The following is a 16,360-nucleotide window of genomic DNA, read 5'->3' as shown; positions in this document are numbered from 1 at the left end:
CGGACATAAACGTGTGTGTGTGTGTGTGTGTGTGTGTGTGTGTGTGTGTGTGTGTGTGTGTGTGTGTGTGTGTGTGTGTGTGTGTGTGTGTGTGTGTGTGTGTGTGTGTGTGTGTGTGTGTGTGTGTGTGTGTGTGTGTGTGTGTGTGTGCGTGTGTTTGTATGTGTTGCTTCTTTGCCGTGCTCATCCCGTGCTGGACATACGGACAAAGTCAAGTGTAGAGCGGTTGGCACCGCTAAAAACTAAACAAAACTGCAACCTAACACGATCAGAAACGAGCAGCACAGTTAAAGGAGGTTAGAAAGCAGTTTTTTTCCTCCGTTCTAGAGTTGCTCTGTGTGTGAGCAGGCTGTCGATTCTATTTGTCTCCCACCCCCTCCGCCTCCCTCCCCCCCACCCCCCCCAAAATCATATCCCACCCATCCTACTTTTTGCTGTATGAAAATCCATGTGCCTTATAAAGGTGCAATGCAGGGATGGAGACTAGTTTATAGTTGGTTGTGTGCTGTGCTGTGTTGCGTGCGGAAAACTGACGATCTACGCTTGTTTCGATTGATTGATTGAATACTTTATTAGCAAGAGTGTTAACAGTGCAGGGAAAAGGTTATGTTTAAAAGGATAACACAAAAAGACCCAGTTGGTTTGTTTGAACATGTTGTGTTTGTTTGTTTGTTTGGTATTTGTCTCTCGGATGTGATAGGTCCAATCTGCATTTCAGATGAATGCGTGGGCTTACATGCCCGACTGTGTGTGCATGTGAGATAGCACCTCTCTCTGCTTGTGAAGCTCAATAGGTCACTTCCAGTGTTTTGGCCGTGTTAAAAAGTGTGTGTGTGTGTGTGTGTGTGTGTGTGTGTGCGCGTGCACGCGTGCGCGTGCACAGCCATCCATGTGTATGTCTTTGAAGTGGTCTTATCTCTCTCTCAGCATTCCTCCCTTATGACGGTGTGTGTGTGTGTGTGTGTGTGTGTGTGTGTGTGTGTGTGTGTGTGTGTGTGTGTGTGTGTGTGTGTGTGTGTGTGTGTGTGTGTGTGTGTGTGTGTGTGTGTGTGTGTGTGTGTGTGTGTGAGGTGGGTGGTGGTCCAGGGAGAGGGTCCTGAGGCTGGGGGTGGGAGGTGCAGTAGCAGGTGGAGGTGGAGGTATATGGATCGTGAGTATCGGATCTCAATACTCTCTGCTCCCTCCTGGGCAGCCTCTGTACGGAGGAGGAGGAGGGTTAAACACCAGAACCTTGTGAAAGTCTCCTCCACGGCTTTCTGACGGCCAAGGTTCACCCAGCCAGAGCCACGACTTTTAGCTTCCAGGGTTATTTTCAGTGTGTGTGTGTGTGTGTGTGTGTGTGTGTGTGTGTGTGTGTGTGTGTGTGTGTGTGTGTGTGTGTGTGTGTGTGTGTGTGTGTGTGTGTGTGTGTGTGTGTGTGTGTGTGTGTGTGTGTGTGTGTGTGTGTGTGTGTGTGTGTGTGTATACCGACTACTGAGAGAGAGACTGAGGCGGTTTGATGTTCATGTTCCAAGTTTTTTCTTCTCCTGTAGTGCAGCGCTGCTATAACAATACTCACAGCACTTTAACCCATTTACACCGGGAACGCATCTGTGTAACCATTCAAACCATTATTTTATACTTTGGGCTATTCAAAAATAGCTGATCTACAAGCTCATAGCACGGCACAGAGTGCCGTGCTATGAGCTTGTAGATCTGCTATTTCTTTGAATAATCGTGACTTTTTTTTTAAGTGAACATTTTTAACTCCGATCTGTGCTTCCGGGGGGATCCATGGAACAACATTATTTTGAGATGGGGGTCCGCGGCCAAATGCGTATCATTTTGGGGGTTCCTTGACATGGAAAAGTTTGAGCACCACTGATATAGCAACATACTGTTAGGATTTAGAAAACATCTTTAGATATATATTTGGCCGCGGACCCCCATCTCAAAATGTGTTGTTTCAGGGACCCCCCCGGAAGCAATGATTTGAGATGTTCGCTTTAAAACTATATATATATATATATTTAAAGATTTGCACAAATTCTCACGATTTAAAAAAAATAGCAGATATACAAGCTCACAAGCTTGTATATCTGCTATTTTTGAATAGCCAAAGAAATCTAAAAATGACACACAGATGTGTTCCTGGTCTAAATGGTTTAAAGAGGAAAGTGGACTAACAATAGCCGTTTGGGTGCGTATAGGTCACGTGAATTCTTGGTCTTCATCCGCTGTGTAATTAAAAGCACCGTGCCTGCTTTGTCTCATATTTACACAGCTCATCATTTTAACACCAGAGGTTGTTAAAAAATGTCTTCCTTAATTGAACCATGTTAATTTAACCCATTAAGACCGGGAATGCATCTGTGTGTCATTTATAGATTTCTTTGGCTATTCAAAGATCTACAAGCTCATTGCGCGGCACCGAGTGCTGCGCCATGAGCTTGTAGATCTGCTATTTTTGAAAAAATCATGACATTTCTTTAAAAAATATTTGAATATATGTATTTTTTAAAGCGAAAATGTGTAACTCAAATCTTTGCTTCTGGGGATTCTACAAATGACTTCTGAATCCTAACAGTTTTTCTTTTTTTAAACAATTGTTGCTGTATATAGTATATAACATATATATATATATCAGTGATTTCAAACCTTTTCATGTCAAGGGACCCTCCAAACTTATATGTATTTGGCCGCGGACCCCCATCTCAAAATATGTTGTTCCAGGGACCCCCCAGAAGCAAAGATTTGAGTTACAAATGTTCGCTTAAATATATATATATATATATATATATATATATATATATATATATATATATATATATATATATATATATTCAACGATTTGCACAAATTTTCACAATTTTTTCAAAAAATAGCAGATCTACAAGCTCATAGCGCGGCAATCTAAAATGACACAGATGCGTTCCCGGTCGTAATGGTTTAAGTGTCTGCTCACTGATACACTGCAGCCTGTGCACTCTGGGCTAGAATAAATGAACGACTTCATTTATATAGTGTGTAGACTCTCTTTAAAACAAGACTCATTAAAAAAAAGAGTCTCGTTTCCATTTAGCTGTGTAATGTCTGGGAGAATACTGTGTGTAAATACATTATGTTTACATCAGGGATTATAGTGCCTGAATCATTTAGCCTACCGTGCGATAGTCTGCATAATTCATGAAGCCAAATATCATCTATTACGCACCGCGGAGGAAATATAATATGCCACAGTATCCATTCATTTACACATGTCTCTCTTCTCTTCTCTTCTCTTCTCTTCTCTTCTCTTCTCTTCTCTTCTCTTCTCTTCTCTTCTCTTCTCTTCTCTTCTCTTCTCTTCTCTTCTCTTCTCTTCTCTTCTCTTCTCTTCTCTCCTCTCCTCTCCTCTCCTCTCCTCTCCTCTCCTATAGCTGTGCATCTGCAAACATTTACATCCAAACCCAGGGACGTGCACAGATAGACTCTAGGTGGTGCTAGAGCACCTGCCCTTTGCCCTCTTGACCAGAAGTGCCCTTTTGAAAAAAAGAAAAAAAAAAAGTTTTTTCTTTCCAGTTTACAGCAGGGGTCTTCAACAGGGGGTCCGGGTCCCCTAGGGGGTCCTCAGAGTTAAGACAGGGGGTCCGCCAAATCTTTATGTGATATAATTTTTCTTTTTACCATAACCACTCGAAACCTAGCATCCCTTTTCCGAGGAGAACTTTAGCCAAAAATAGCAGATCTACAAGCTCACAACGCCTCGCGCTGCGAGGCGTTGTGGGCTTGTAGATCGGCTATTTTTGGCAAAGAGGTATAGGTGTAGAGGGAAAAAAGAGCAGACCAAGTAAACAAAAAAAAGTATAATTTACTTGAGCACCTGCCCCTCAAAATGTCTGTGCACGCCACTGTCCAAACTCCATACAATGTGCTGCTTATGCTGCAGGCATGCATTCTAAAGAAGTGTGTGTGTGTGTGTGTGTGTGTGTGTGTGTGTGTGTGTGTGTGTGTGTGTGTGTGTGTGTGTGTGTGTGTGTGTGTGTGTGTGTGTGTGTGTGTGTGTGTGTGTGTGTGTGTGTGTGTGTGTGTGTGCGCGCGCGCGCGTTAATTATCTCTGTTTGCCTCAGAACATGGTATATAGAGCCTACATTATTGATGTCAGTCACACAGCATAATTACACGTGTCTATTGTATGTACTAGACTAGATAAGTAGCTATAAAGCATGTTTGGCATCATGAACATAGCAGGCACCTCAACCTGTTCAGCACCAGAGGAACTTTCCTCTTAAAGAGCTTCATGCTTTTACATGGAGAATACCAATGACATAGAGCAGCTGTTCCCAATCCTCATACTGCAAGTTTAACTGGTAAAACTCTAAGATTGTATTGATAATATGACATTATTGATAATATGACATTATTGATAATATGACATTAATATGACATTAATATTAACATTAAACATTATGTAAACAAAGACAAATCATTGTGACACAGATAAATAGGAACTTAAAGGCTAGTACGTTAGTTCTATTTATCCAGGCCTGAACACGATCGATGTATTGATCATTAACCCATTCAATCCGGGAACGTGTCTGTCATTATAGATTTATTTTGGCAGATCTACAAGCTTGTAGATCTGCTATTTTTTGAAAATCTGTGCAAATCTTTGAATATCTAATTTTCTAAAGCGAACATTTGTCAAATGTTTTGTTCCAGGGACAAAGATTTCAGTTACAAATGTTCGCTTTGAACAATATATATTCGAAGATTTGCACACATTTTCACTTTTTTTCTCCCCAAAAAATAGCCGATCTACAAGCTCATAGCGCGGCACAGAGTGCCGCGCCATGAGCTTGTAGATCTGCTATTTTTGAATAGCCCAAAAACATGTTAAAATGACACAGATGCGTTCCCGGTCCTAATGGATTAAGAGGTCAGATGGATGGATGGTTGTGAACCACTGAACCACAGAGACACCACAGTGTAACGCTCATGTACAGCCTCCAGACTGACAACACTGTGCAGATGGCCGCCCAGCCTGTAGCCATCTGCATAGTGGTACCATTGATTGATTGATTGAAGTACTTTATTTAGAAAGAACATGGAAAAAGTACATGGAAGTACAGTTAACAACACAAGGTCCTCTAAACTGGATCGCCCATAAAAGCACAATGGCCTGTTTCAAATGAGATCCCCACGCACTCAAGTGAGTAGGGTTTTAAAACCATGATGTTTTGTGTTAAAGCACGTTGAATTGCCATGTTGCTGAAACGTGCTATACAAATAAACTTGGCTTGGCCTTGTACTAGTCAGCATTCTCCAAGGTTAGACTTCGTCCAGGGCGCCGATGGTGTAGTGAAGAGAATTGAGCTCCTGACCCCTGGGTAGTTGAGTATAGTAGCATTTGTTGTTATTTAGCAAGCTGCTAGTAGTTGTACCCTAAGTGCTTTTCTATTAGTACTGTATTATTAGCTTGTGTGGTAGTCTGTAGTTTATAGTAGTATTGTTTTTGTGCTTCAAGCAGTAGTAGCAAGTAGCAACTTGCGGGTTCGATTCCCGAGCCCGACGGCCTTTGCTGCGTGTCACTCCCCATATCTCTCTCCTTGTTTCCTGTCAGTCTTCACTCTACTATCCAAATAAAGGCAGAACATACCAAAACATATATATATATATATATATATATATATATATATATATATATATATATATATATATATATATATATATATATATATATATATATATAAAAAACATTTAAAAAAAGATTACACTTGGCCTCTCCCTTCTGGCACGGTATGGTTTGGTGAAGCGGTTATAACACTGTTGCCTCACAGCGGGTTTAAACGCCCGGCAGGGGGCCTTTCTGCGTTGTTTTTTTCTCCCAACACCAAAATACATAACGTACGATACTCCTGCTGGTTCCCTTGACCAACGGACCTGGCAACACAACTGTAGTGTTGTCCCCGGGCCTCTGCACCGTGGCTGCTCACTGAGAACATGCAGAATGCAGATGACCAAATATATCAAAGCTAGATCATATAACCAAGTATAACTTAAAACCTAAAAACTTTCATACTTCCTTCTCCAGCCTCCTCCTTCAGCCATCCTCTGTCCTCAGGGCACCGTCTTGGCTTGGAGTTCAAGTAGGCTGAGCAGTGAAACCGGGAACGCTGGTCGTTTGGTTTGACCCCGTGAACCTGGTGGGAGTTCATAGAGGCGTTGGACCGGTGCCAGTAGATACACTCTATCAGAGGCAGGTTGGTTTGGAACCGCATCAAACTGTGGCACACACTGTATCAACACTGCGGAAGTGCCCTTGAGCAAGACATTGACTGAACCTACAGTATACAGCAGGGCCTCTGATCTGTGAACATGTACAGTACACGGCCGCCACAAGGCTCTGAACATACAGTACAGTACAAGTAGGGGATTGGTGTGGATGCGTGCAGATAAGTTACATTACTTTACAATACAGTCATTACAGTCATTTAGCAGTCGCTTTTATCCAAAGCGACTTAAATAAGTGCATTCAACATAGATAGGCAAGAACACTACTAATCACCAGAAGTCTTAAGGCCATTCTCTTCTAAAACAAGCAACTAAGAGTATACCTAGCGCTAAGGTAAAAGTGCAATTATTCAGATTAAACAGATGAGACAAATAGGAAAATCAAATGAGCAAGAGCTAAAACAAATAAGTGTATCAAGTAAGCAAGATCCAATAAAACAAGAGCTCGTACAACTAGTTAACAACAAGTAGGCAAGGCGAAGAGGAAGGGTAGTGTTTCCTGAAGAGGTGGGTTTTCAGCCTGCGGCGAAAGATGGGCAGTGACTCTGCTGTCCTGACATCAGTGTCTCTGCTGTCCTGACATCAGTGACTCTGCTGTCCTGACATCAGCGACTCTGCTGTCCTGACATCAGTGACTCTGCTGTCCTGACATCAGCGACTCTGCTGTCCTGACATCAGTGTCTCTGCTGTCCTGACATCAGTGACTCTGCTGTCCTGACATCAGCGACTCTGCTGTCCTGACATCAGTGACTCTGCTGTCCTGACATCAGTGACTCTGCTGTCCTGACATCAGTGACTCTGCTGTCCTGACATCAGTGACTCTGCTGTCCTGACATCAGTGTCTCTGCTGTCCTGACATCAGTGACTCTGCTGTCCTGACATCAGTGACTCTGCTGTCCTGACATCAGTGACTCAGCTGTCCTGACATCAGTGACTCTGCTGTCCTGACATCAGTGACTCTGCTGTCCTGACATCAGTGACTCAGCTGTCCTGACATCAGTGACTCAGCTGTCCTGACATCAGTGACTCTGCTGTCCTGACATCAGTGACTCTGCTGTCCTGACATCAGTGACTCTGCTGTCCTGACATCAGTGGAGAGTTCATTCCACCACTGTGGGCCCAGATCAGAAAAAAAGAGGATAACCGTTCGTCGATCAAAGTAAAGAATATACAACCGGAGCTTACCATTAGTTTTTTAAACCGTGTGAAAACCATGATGTTTAGCCATAACCAGGAAAAAAACAGTTTTTTTCGGGATAAAATAAGAAACAGGAAACGGTCCACGGATATTTTTACTTAGGATGGGTCGAAAGCGTCATGGGATGAGAAAAGAAATCAAGGATGGTACCTAAATTTACCACGATCGTCCATTGAACCGCACAAGACGCACCCCGTAGGGCCCTACGGGCTCGGCGCTTAAGAGGTCGATTTATCGGCCCGTAGAACTACGGACTTGGCGGACAATGTGTTAACTGCCAGAGTGAAACATCGTCAGCAAGTGCCAGCGTTTTAGAGCATTTTTACTAACCTTACAAGAATCACAGAATATTTCCCTCCAGGGTGATATACACACAGAGAGTCACAGGAGACGGAGGAGTGTCTTTGCTTCCATCGGGGGAAAAAAAGCATGTCAGCGCGACCCTCGCAAATTAATATACAGTATTATATTGTTATAGATACAACCTCTGATCTGAATGAATGAGATACAAGTCACAAATAACACATTTAAATGGCTCGCTAAAGCGGCTGATCGCTCTCTAACTCACCACAGATTAAATTAGTCTTACTGTCGTTGACACCAGGTGGACATTTTGTTTTTTTAAATACACACAGTACTGTAGTTGTGGGCCTCCTCTGTTTGTTTGTGTGTTTATTTGTCTCTCTCTCTCTCTCTCTCTCTCACTCTCTGCCTCCCTGTCTCTTCCTCTCTCTCTCTCTCTCTCTCTCTCTCTCTCTCTCTCTCTCTCTCTCTCTCTCTCTCTCTAGGGACAGCTGATGAAAAACGAGTCTGTTTTATTTCATTTTTTCTCTCTTCTTCAGAGAGCCGTTGAATATTACAGTCTCTATTTATGTCTCTTTCCCTCCCCCTCTCTCTCTCTCTCTCTCTGTCTCTCTCTCTCTCTCTCTCTCTCTCTCTCTCTCTCTCTCTCTCTCTCTCTCTCTCTCTCTCTCTCTCTCTCTCTCTCTCTCTCGCTTTGTGTGTCATTTTTTCCTCCTTCATGTATTTATTATTTTCTTTCCAGGCCTCTTTGATGTGTCACTGGATTCCTTATCTTTACACACACACACACACACACACACACACACACACACACACACACACACACACACACACACACTCACACTCACACTCACACAGACACTTCCTTTCTACACAAGGCCAGAGTGTGTGTGTGCGTGTGCATTCCAGTATGTGTTTATGTGGGTGGTTTTGCACACATAACACCCTATTAAAGCCTGTATGATTCCTAAACGCCACCAAAAAAGGCTTTTTAGTTAAAGCAATTAAAATCACACTCTTTGAATTTCATGTAGTCTCCGAGTGTGTGTGTGTGTGTGTGTGTGTGTGTGTGTGTGTGTGTGTGTGTGCGTGCTTGCGTCCGTACGTCCGTGCGTGCGTGTGTGTGTGTGTGTGTGTGTGTGTGTGTGTGTGTGTGTGTGTGTGTGTGTGTGTGTGTGTGTGTGTGTGTGTGTGTGTGTGTGTGTGTGTGTGTTTGCATGAGTGTCAAATCAACTCAGTTAAGTGACTGTGTGCAAGTGGAACTAAATGGACCTCTCTTACACTCTCGCTGTGCCTGTGTGTGTGTGTGTGTGTGTGTGTGTGTGTGTGTGTGTGTGTTTGCGTTTTGGGAACACACACACACACACACACACACACACACACACACACACACACACACACACACACACACACACACACACACACACACACACACACACACACACACAGTAAACAGCCCTATGGGATGGGTAGTAGTCGATGGAACTTCCTCTCCAGTGAAGGAACATCTCTAATTTGAGCTTCCTCTCCTTCCACTTCTGACCAGAGAGAGAGAGAGAGAGAGAGAGAGAGAGCTGGCATCTCTCTCTCTCTCTCTCTCTCTCTCTCTCTCTCTCTCTCTCTCTCTCTCTCTCTCTCTCCTCTCATCTCAACCCTCCGTCACTCTGTTATTGATGGTGACACTCTGTCTGCCTGCTCCGTTGGCCACACACACACTCTCTCACACACACACACACACACACACACACACACGCACACACACACACACACACACACACACACACACACACACACACATTCACACACACACACGAGGAGTTATTCTAGTCCTCTCCTAAACTTCAGTGAGTCGTACCTGTTCTGCTCACTTTTTTTGGACCATAATTCATTCAAATGTGTCACAAACTATACCGTTAACTGGGGCTCTGCACACACACACACACACGCACACACACACACACACACACACACACACACACACACACACACACACACACACACACACACACACACACACACACAGTAGCGTTGTTAACTGGGGGCTGCTCTAACTTTTTCTTGGCTGTGTTTTTCTGAGGCTTCCCGATCCGCCAAAGTCGCCTCTAACTAACATCATCATGGCTGTCAGGGCAGAAACCTGGTATCTCCATATATACCGTAACTCTTCTTTTAGTTTTTTTGTAAATTGAAGCCCTGCTTCGTCGTACTACAGTGTTATGCAACAGTAGCGGGAAATAGCCGATCTACAAGCTCATAACGGCCCCGCAAAGTGACGCGTTTTGAGCTTGTAGATCGGCTATTTTTTTGAATCCTGACATGAGACAGTTTTGGTCCTGTGAGGTTTACACCCGACATGGACGTCATGGTAGCACGAGTAGCAGCCGCTCGCCGTCAATCATACGCAAACACCACACACGCACACACACACACACACACACACACACACACACACACACACACACACACACACACACACACACACACACACACACACACCTCATCGACACTGTCATACAGTTGTATTCTTTCGTCTCTCAGGCGACACTGGCACTTGCACGCGCCCAATCGACTTAAATCTCTCTCTCTCTCTCTCTCTCTCCTCCGTCTTGGAAGTGGAGTAAAAAGTTTTACCACTGCACTATTTCTCTCTCTCTCTCTCTCTCTCTCTCTCTCTCTCTCTCTCTCTCTCTCTCTCTCTCTCTCTCTCTCTCTCTCTCTCCCTCTCTCATTCTGCGTCATCCTTTGTGTCTGCCTGTGGCCAAACATGCAACTAGACTGATTAATAATTACAGAGTACACACACACACACACACACACACACACACACACACACACACACACACACACACACACACACACACACACACACACACACACACACACACACACACACACATACAAAAGACATATGAAAAAGAAAGAAAGAAGAGTAACATCTGATGTGGTTTGATGTCCGACATGAGAGAGACCAAAATGACAAGGAGACACATGCACTATTGAGAGGAGAGGCTATAGCACATTACTCCTCCTTCATTGTCTTTCTTTCTTTCTTGATGTTTCTGTATTTTCTACTGCTGCTGCAGCAGTAGTAGTTGATGGTTAAAATGTTGTCACTTTACCTAAAGGTCTCAAAGTCATGCTGTAGCGTATTATTGATGTTTATAAGGCATTTATTCCCTTTTACATCCTACATTCAAATTGCCTAGAGGGTTGGGTCGAAGGTGGACGTTACAAACTTAACATTCAGGGGTCTGCCATCAGAATAGTCACACCAGGGGCCACGTGTGGCACCCAGGGGCCACAGGCGCACTCATGGCACGCCAGGGGCATGTCAGGGGGGCCCCAAGGTGCCAAAATGGCCATAGCTCGGTAGCCATTTCTCTGATTGGCGCAATATAGGGCTGGATTTGAAAGCCTGGCAATTGAGTAATTCACAATGTGTTACAGCAGTGGTTTTCAACCAGTGGTCCGGGGACCACCAGTGGTCCTTGGGGGGGTACCAGGGGGTCCCCAGCAAAATGAGTGAACATAGCGTCACAATCATTTTTAACCACTTAGCTTTGGCTATTCAAAAATAGCAGATCTACAAGCTCATAGCGCGGCACCGAGTGCCGCGCTATGAGCTTGTAGATCTGCTATTTTTGAAAAACCTTGAAAAGGTGTGCATATCTTTGAAATACATATATGTTTTTAAAGCGAAAATTAACTGATATCTTTGCTTCTGGGGGTCCCTGGCACAAAACATTTTCAAATGGGGGTCCACGGCCAAATTTATATCAATTTAGGGATCCTTGGCATGAAAAAGGTTTGAAAACCAATGTGTTACAGCATGTCTCTACATGCCTTTACAACTGACTAAGTCATGGTGGTTATAATGCGCTGTTCCACTCAGCTTATAATGCATTATGACCAGCACTTATAACACGTCATACACGTTGTTCTAAGTTCTGTAATGCATTATGAATATGCTTATGAAAGGCATTATAGACCCGACCTTTAATACATAGCGCTCCATGTGTGCACATTCATAGTTCCAGAGCCTTAAGGGTTCATTTGGCTTCAAACAATCAATCATTTAGCTTAATTGGATCCCCTTCAAGGACCCCTAGGGGGTCCCTAGACCACATATTGAGAACCACTGCTTCACCGATACGAGTGGGAGGAAGGGATGGATGGATGGATGGATGGATGGATGTGCACATTCCTTATTCCTCCTCCTCTTCTTCCTCCATACTCCCTCCCCCTCCCCCTCGCCAAACACTCTCCTCCCACACATCCAGTGGGTTTGTCCTGACAGCTGCTTTGTAGTGCTGTGTGTGTGTGTGTGTGTGTGTGTGTGTGTGTGTGTGTGTGTGTGTGTGTGTGTGTGTGTGTGTGTGTGTGTGTGTGTGTGTGTGTGTGTGTGTGTGCTTTGTAGTGTGTGTGTGTGTGTGTGTGTGTGTGTGTGTGTGTGTGTGTGTGTGTGTGTGTGTGTGTGTGTGTGTGTGTGTGTGTGTGTGTGTGTGTGTGTGTGTGATGTCGTTGCTGGGCGTCACAGCGCTGCCTCCCTGACAGTTCTCTGTGTGAGCCTGTCCCTCCCAGCATGCCTGTCAATCTCTACACACACACACACACACACACACACACACACACACACACACACACACACACACACACACACACACACACACACACACACACACAGTGACAGATAGGGGTGCTGCAGGTATTAATGCAGTATGATAATAATGGACTGTCCCGTATTCTCACAAACCAACTGGCTTCACTGTTCAGTGTTTTTACTATAAAGCTACAATAAGCTGGTTATCTTATGTAACCAATGCATTTTGATCAAGAGGAAGAACATTTTCAGAAAAGCACCCAATGTATAAATAACTCCCATGGTGACGTATATACACATGTATTAAACAGGTTAAGCAGACAGACGTACATTATTTGGCTCAGTTTGCTCTCTTTTCCTTCAAGCAACCGGGTCCAATAGCCGATGAGTCTCTTTTTTTTTTTTTTTGCAACTTATTTTTTTATTGTTATCATCAGATTGACACAATTATGCATAGACAGCAAAAACAAAAGAATAAGAAAGGTAAAGCAAAACAAAAGACATACAGTTAATAAAATAAAATAAAAGTCTGGAGTAAAAGAGAAATATACAAACATCAAAGAACCGAAGAATGTACAATATCCTCACACCTACACTTGTAACACATTATGTAATATCCACACACATACCGTACATTCAGGCTATCAAAATACACACAATACAAATCTCTTTAAAAAAAAATATATATATACAACTCAATGCGTGCAAAAGGCGTCCACTTTTTGGTAAATTGCTCGTTTTGTAGCCTCAACAAATAAGTGATTCTTTCCATATCTCTAATCTCTTTGACTTTATTCAACCATTGCTCGGGGGTCGGAGGGAGCAGACTCAACCAACTGATTGTGATGCATTTTTTGGCTGCTGTTAACAGTATCTGAAGGAGGTAAATATTCTTCCTGCCTTCGAAACCCGTGATGAGTCTCTTTTTAACTGACATATAAATTGGGTACCTCCCCAGCTCTCCATACACCATATTACTACAGGTGGTTGTTTGGTGGTTGTTGTAACATCTGCATTGCAGTATTGATACTTTTACTTAAGTAACACATTTCCTGGCGCTACTTTTTCCACCACTGCTGTCCTCCATGTATTAAATGTGTGTGTGTGTGTGTGTGTGTGTGTGTGTGTGTGTGTGTGTGTGTGTGTGTGTGTGTGTGTGTGTGTGTGTGTGTGTGTGTGTGTGTGTGTGTGTGTGTGTGTGTGTGTGTGTGTGTGTGTGTGTGTGTGCGCGCGTGCGTGTGCATGTGTGTGTGTGTGTGTGTGTGTGTGTGTGTATGGTGCAGGGAGGTGTCCGGCCAGCTGGACAGAGCCAGGGACAGTCACAGGCTTCAGGCCCAGCAGGCAGACGCTGCTCTGGAGAACTTCAAGCTGCAGGTGGAGAGCAGCTCTGAGAAGACCTACAGCCAGATGAAAGTACAGGTATATACACGCACGCACGCACGCACGCACGCACGCACGCACGCACGCACGCACGCACGCACACACACACACACACACACACACACACACACACACACACACACACACACACACACACACACACACACACACGCTAGTATAGGCTGGGCCTAGGCGAGAGCGGGTGGGCATGCACGCGCACGCAGAGAAAATTAGCTTTTTTTGGGCGGATTTTGATACCTTTTTTCCTGTTTCTGGTTACTTTATTTTGGTTTTAGGGTTAGAGTTAGGTTAGGGTTATGTTATTATATTCTTATTTTTGTCTGATTTTACCGATTTATTATCAAAAAAGATATATATATATATAAAAAAAGAAATCCAATACAGTGTATATATTTTTTTATCCTAAAGCTATTGGGTGGGCCGCGGACCACCCCAGCCCACACGTGGCTACGCCCCTGACATACACACACACACACACACACACACACACACACACACAGCCTGACTAAAGATGCGCCAGGGCGCCTTGCCGACTTGCATACAGATTTCTCTGTATTTTCTTTATTTCTCTCTCGCTCTCTCTCTCTCTCTCTCTCTCTCTCCCCCCTCCCTCTCTCCCCCCTCCCTCTCTATAATGATTATCTCCATAGGGCCATGTGTGTAGTATCACCTTTAGACATAGTACAGTACAGTGTTTCCATCCATTCAGGTGTTTGGCATCAGGCAGCTTTTTGTCTCTCTCACGCAAACACAACGCTGCCAGTTATCATCATAATACATCTCATATCTGTCAGGTGGAAAACGTGTGTGTCCATAACTAGTTACTGTTACAGCAAATGGAAAATAATAAACTATGCTCCAGTGGATCCAATGTAGTTACGATTTAGTCACAAGCTCTGGTTAATACTTTTCAATATTTATATGAACTCACAGGCACACTTAACCTCCTTCACTCAACCCATTCAATCCAGGAACACATCACTGTCATTTTAGATTTATTTGGCTATCCAAAAATAGCAGATATACAAGCTCATAGCGTGGCACCGAGTGCCGCGCTATGAGCTTGTATATCTGCTAGTTTAGACAAATCTTTGAATGCATATACCGGTATATGTTTTAAAGCGAACATTTGTAACTCAAATCTTTGCTTCTGGGAGGTCCCTGGACCAAAATAGTTTACAAATGTTCGCTTTAAAAATTATATATAGTCAGATTTGCACAAATTGTCAAGATTTTTCAAAAATAGCAGATCTACAAGCTTGTAGATCTGCTATTTTTTGAATAGCCAAAGAAATAAAAAATGACACAGATGTGTTCAGGGATTGAATGGGTTAAAAAACATCTTCAAAACATAGCAAAAAATAGCAGATCTGCAAGCTCACAATGTGTCACATTGCCACACGTTGTGAGCTTGTAGATCTTGTATATATATATATATATATATATATATATATATATATATATATATATATATATATATATATATATATATATTTTTTTTTTTTTTTTTTTTTTACATTGTAATATGATGAATTAGGGTATTAATTTGTCTGCCTGACAGCAACCGTATCATTAAAACTCACGGAAAGTAACAATCAGGCCCCTAAGACATCTTTCCTCTCATTTAAAACAGATGCTGCAAATACATAGAAAATAATTTGTTATTATAGTCAATCAATTGCGCACTCTCTCTCTCTCTCTCTCTCTCTCTCTCTCTCTCTCTCTATCTCTCTCTCTCTCTCTCTCTCTCTGTCTCTCGTCCACGTGCGCTGACCGAGCGTGGCTCTCTGTAACAACAGCATGTTGAGGCCAAAGCACTCGGGCAATTAGTATGTTGGGCACACCCCGGCCGCGTGGGTGGGTGGTGAGGGGGGGGCACGCTGATTGGGAAGAAGAGCTGGCTGATCAATAATCACGCTGCTCGCCTGTAAACTTCTGACTCGCTTCTTATAAGAGTTCTTATAAGTTAACCCATTCAGACCGGGAACACATCTGTGTAACAACTTTTTCCCCCCAAAAAATAGCAAATCTACAAGCTCATAGCGCGGCACCGAGTGCCACGCTATGAGCTTGTAGATCTGCATTTTTTTTGAAAAAGTTGTGAAAATGTGTGCAAATCGTTGAATATATATTTGTTTCTACTTTTCTTTAAATATTTTTAACTCAAATCTTTGCTTCTGTGGGGGTCCCTGGAACTAAATATTTTGAGATGGGGGGTCCAAATACATATAGTTTTGGGGGTCCTTGACATGAAAAAGTTTGAGGACCACTGATATAGAAGCATAGTTTTTTTTAGGATTTAGAAGACATTTGTAGAATCCCACAGAAGCATTTGAGTTAAAAATGATCGCTTTAAAAATATATATATATTCTAAGATTTGCACAAATGTTCACGACGTTTCAAAAATAGCAGATCTACAAGCTCGTAGCTTGAATCGGTGCTGATTTTATAAATGTGCTCCTTGGTTTTCTTAATTTCTTATTTTACAAGCTTCTATGTATGAGCTTGTATATCTGCTATTGTTGAATAGCCAAAGGAATCTAAAAAATCCTTTCCCGGTCTAAATGGGTTAAGTTAGCTTGGCTACGGGCTCCTCGTTAAACAC

At 43.1% G+C, this 16,360-nt stretch overlaps 1 protein-coding gene across 1 annotated transcript in view; it reads left to right on the top strand.

The window, feature by feature from the left end:
• Window positions 1–16,360, top strand: part of LOC311041362 (centrosomal protein of 112 kDa-like) — a gene marked incomplete at both ends in the record, with an annotated part of 91,953 nt that overhangs the window by 60,127 nt on the left and 15,466 nt on the right. The window contains one exon of the mRNA XM_084086275.1: window positions 13,637–13,772. Within this exon, the coding sequence (XP_083942401.1) occupies window positions 13,637–13,772 (136 nt within the window). The remainder of the gene's footprint in view (window positions 1–13,636; window positions 13,773–16,360) is intronic.

Source organism: Gymnoscopelus microlampas (assembly GCF_963454915.1).
Source record: "Gymnoscopelus microlampas genome assembly, contig: SCAFFOLD_91, whole genome shotgun sequence".
In the NCBI taxonomy this organism is placed as follows: Eukaryota; Metazoa; Chordata; class Actinopteri; order Myctophiformes; family Myctophidae; genus Gymnoscopelus; species Gymnoscopelus microlampas.
Note: the sequence above shows the minus strand (reverse complement) of the source record. Positions and strands in the feature narration are given on the sequence as shown.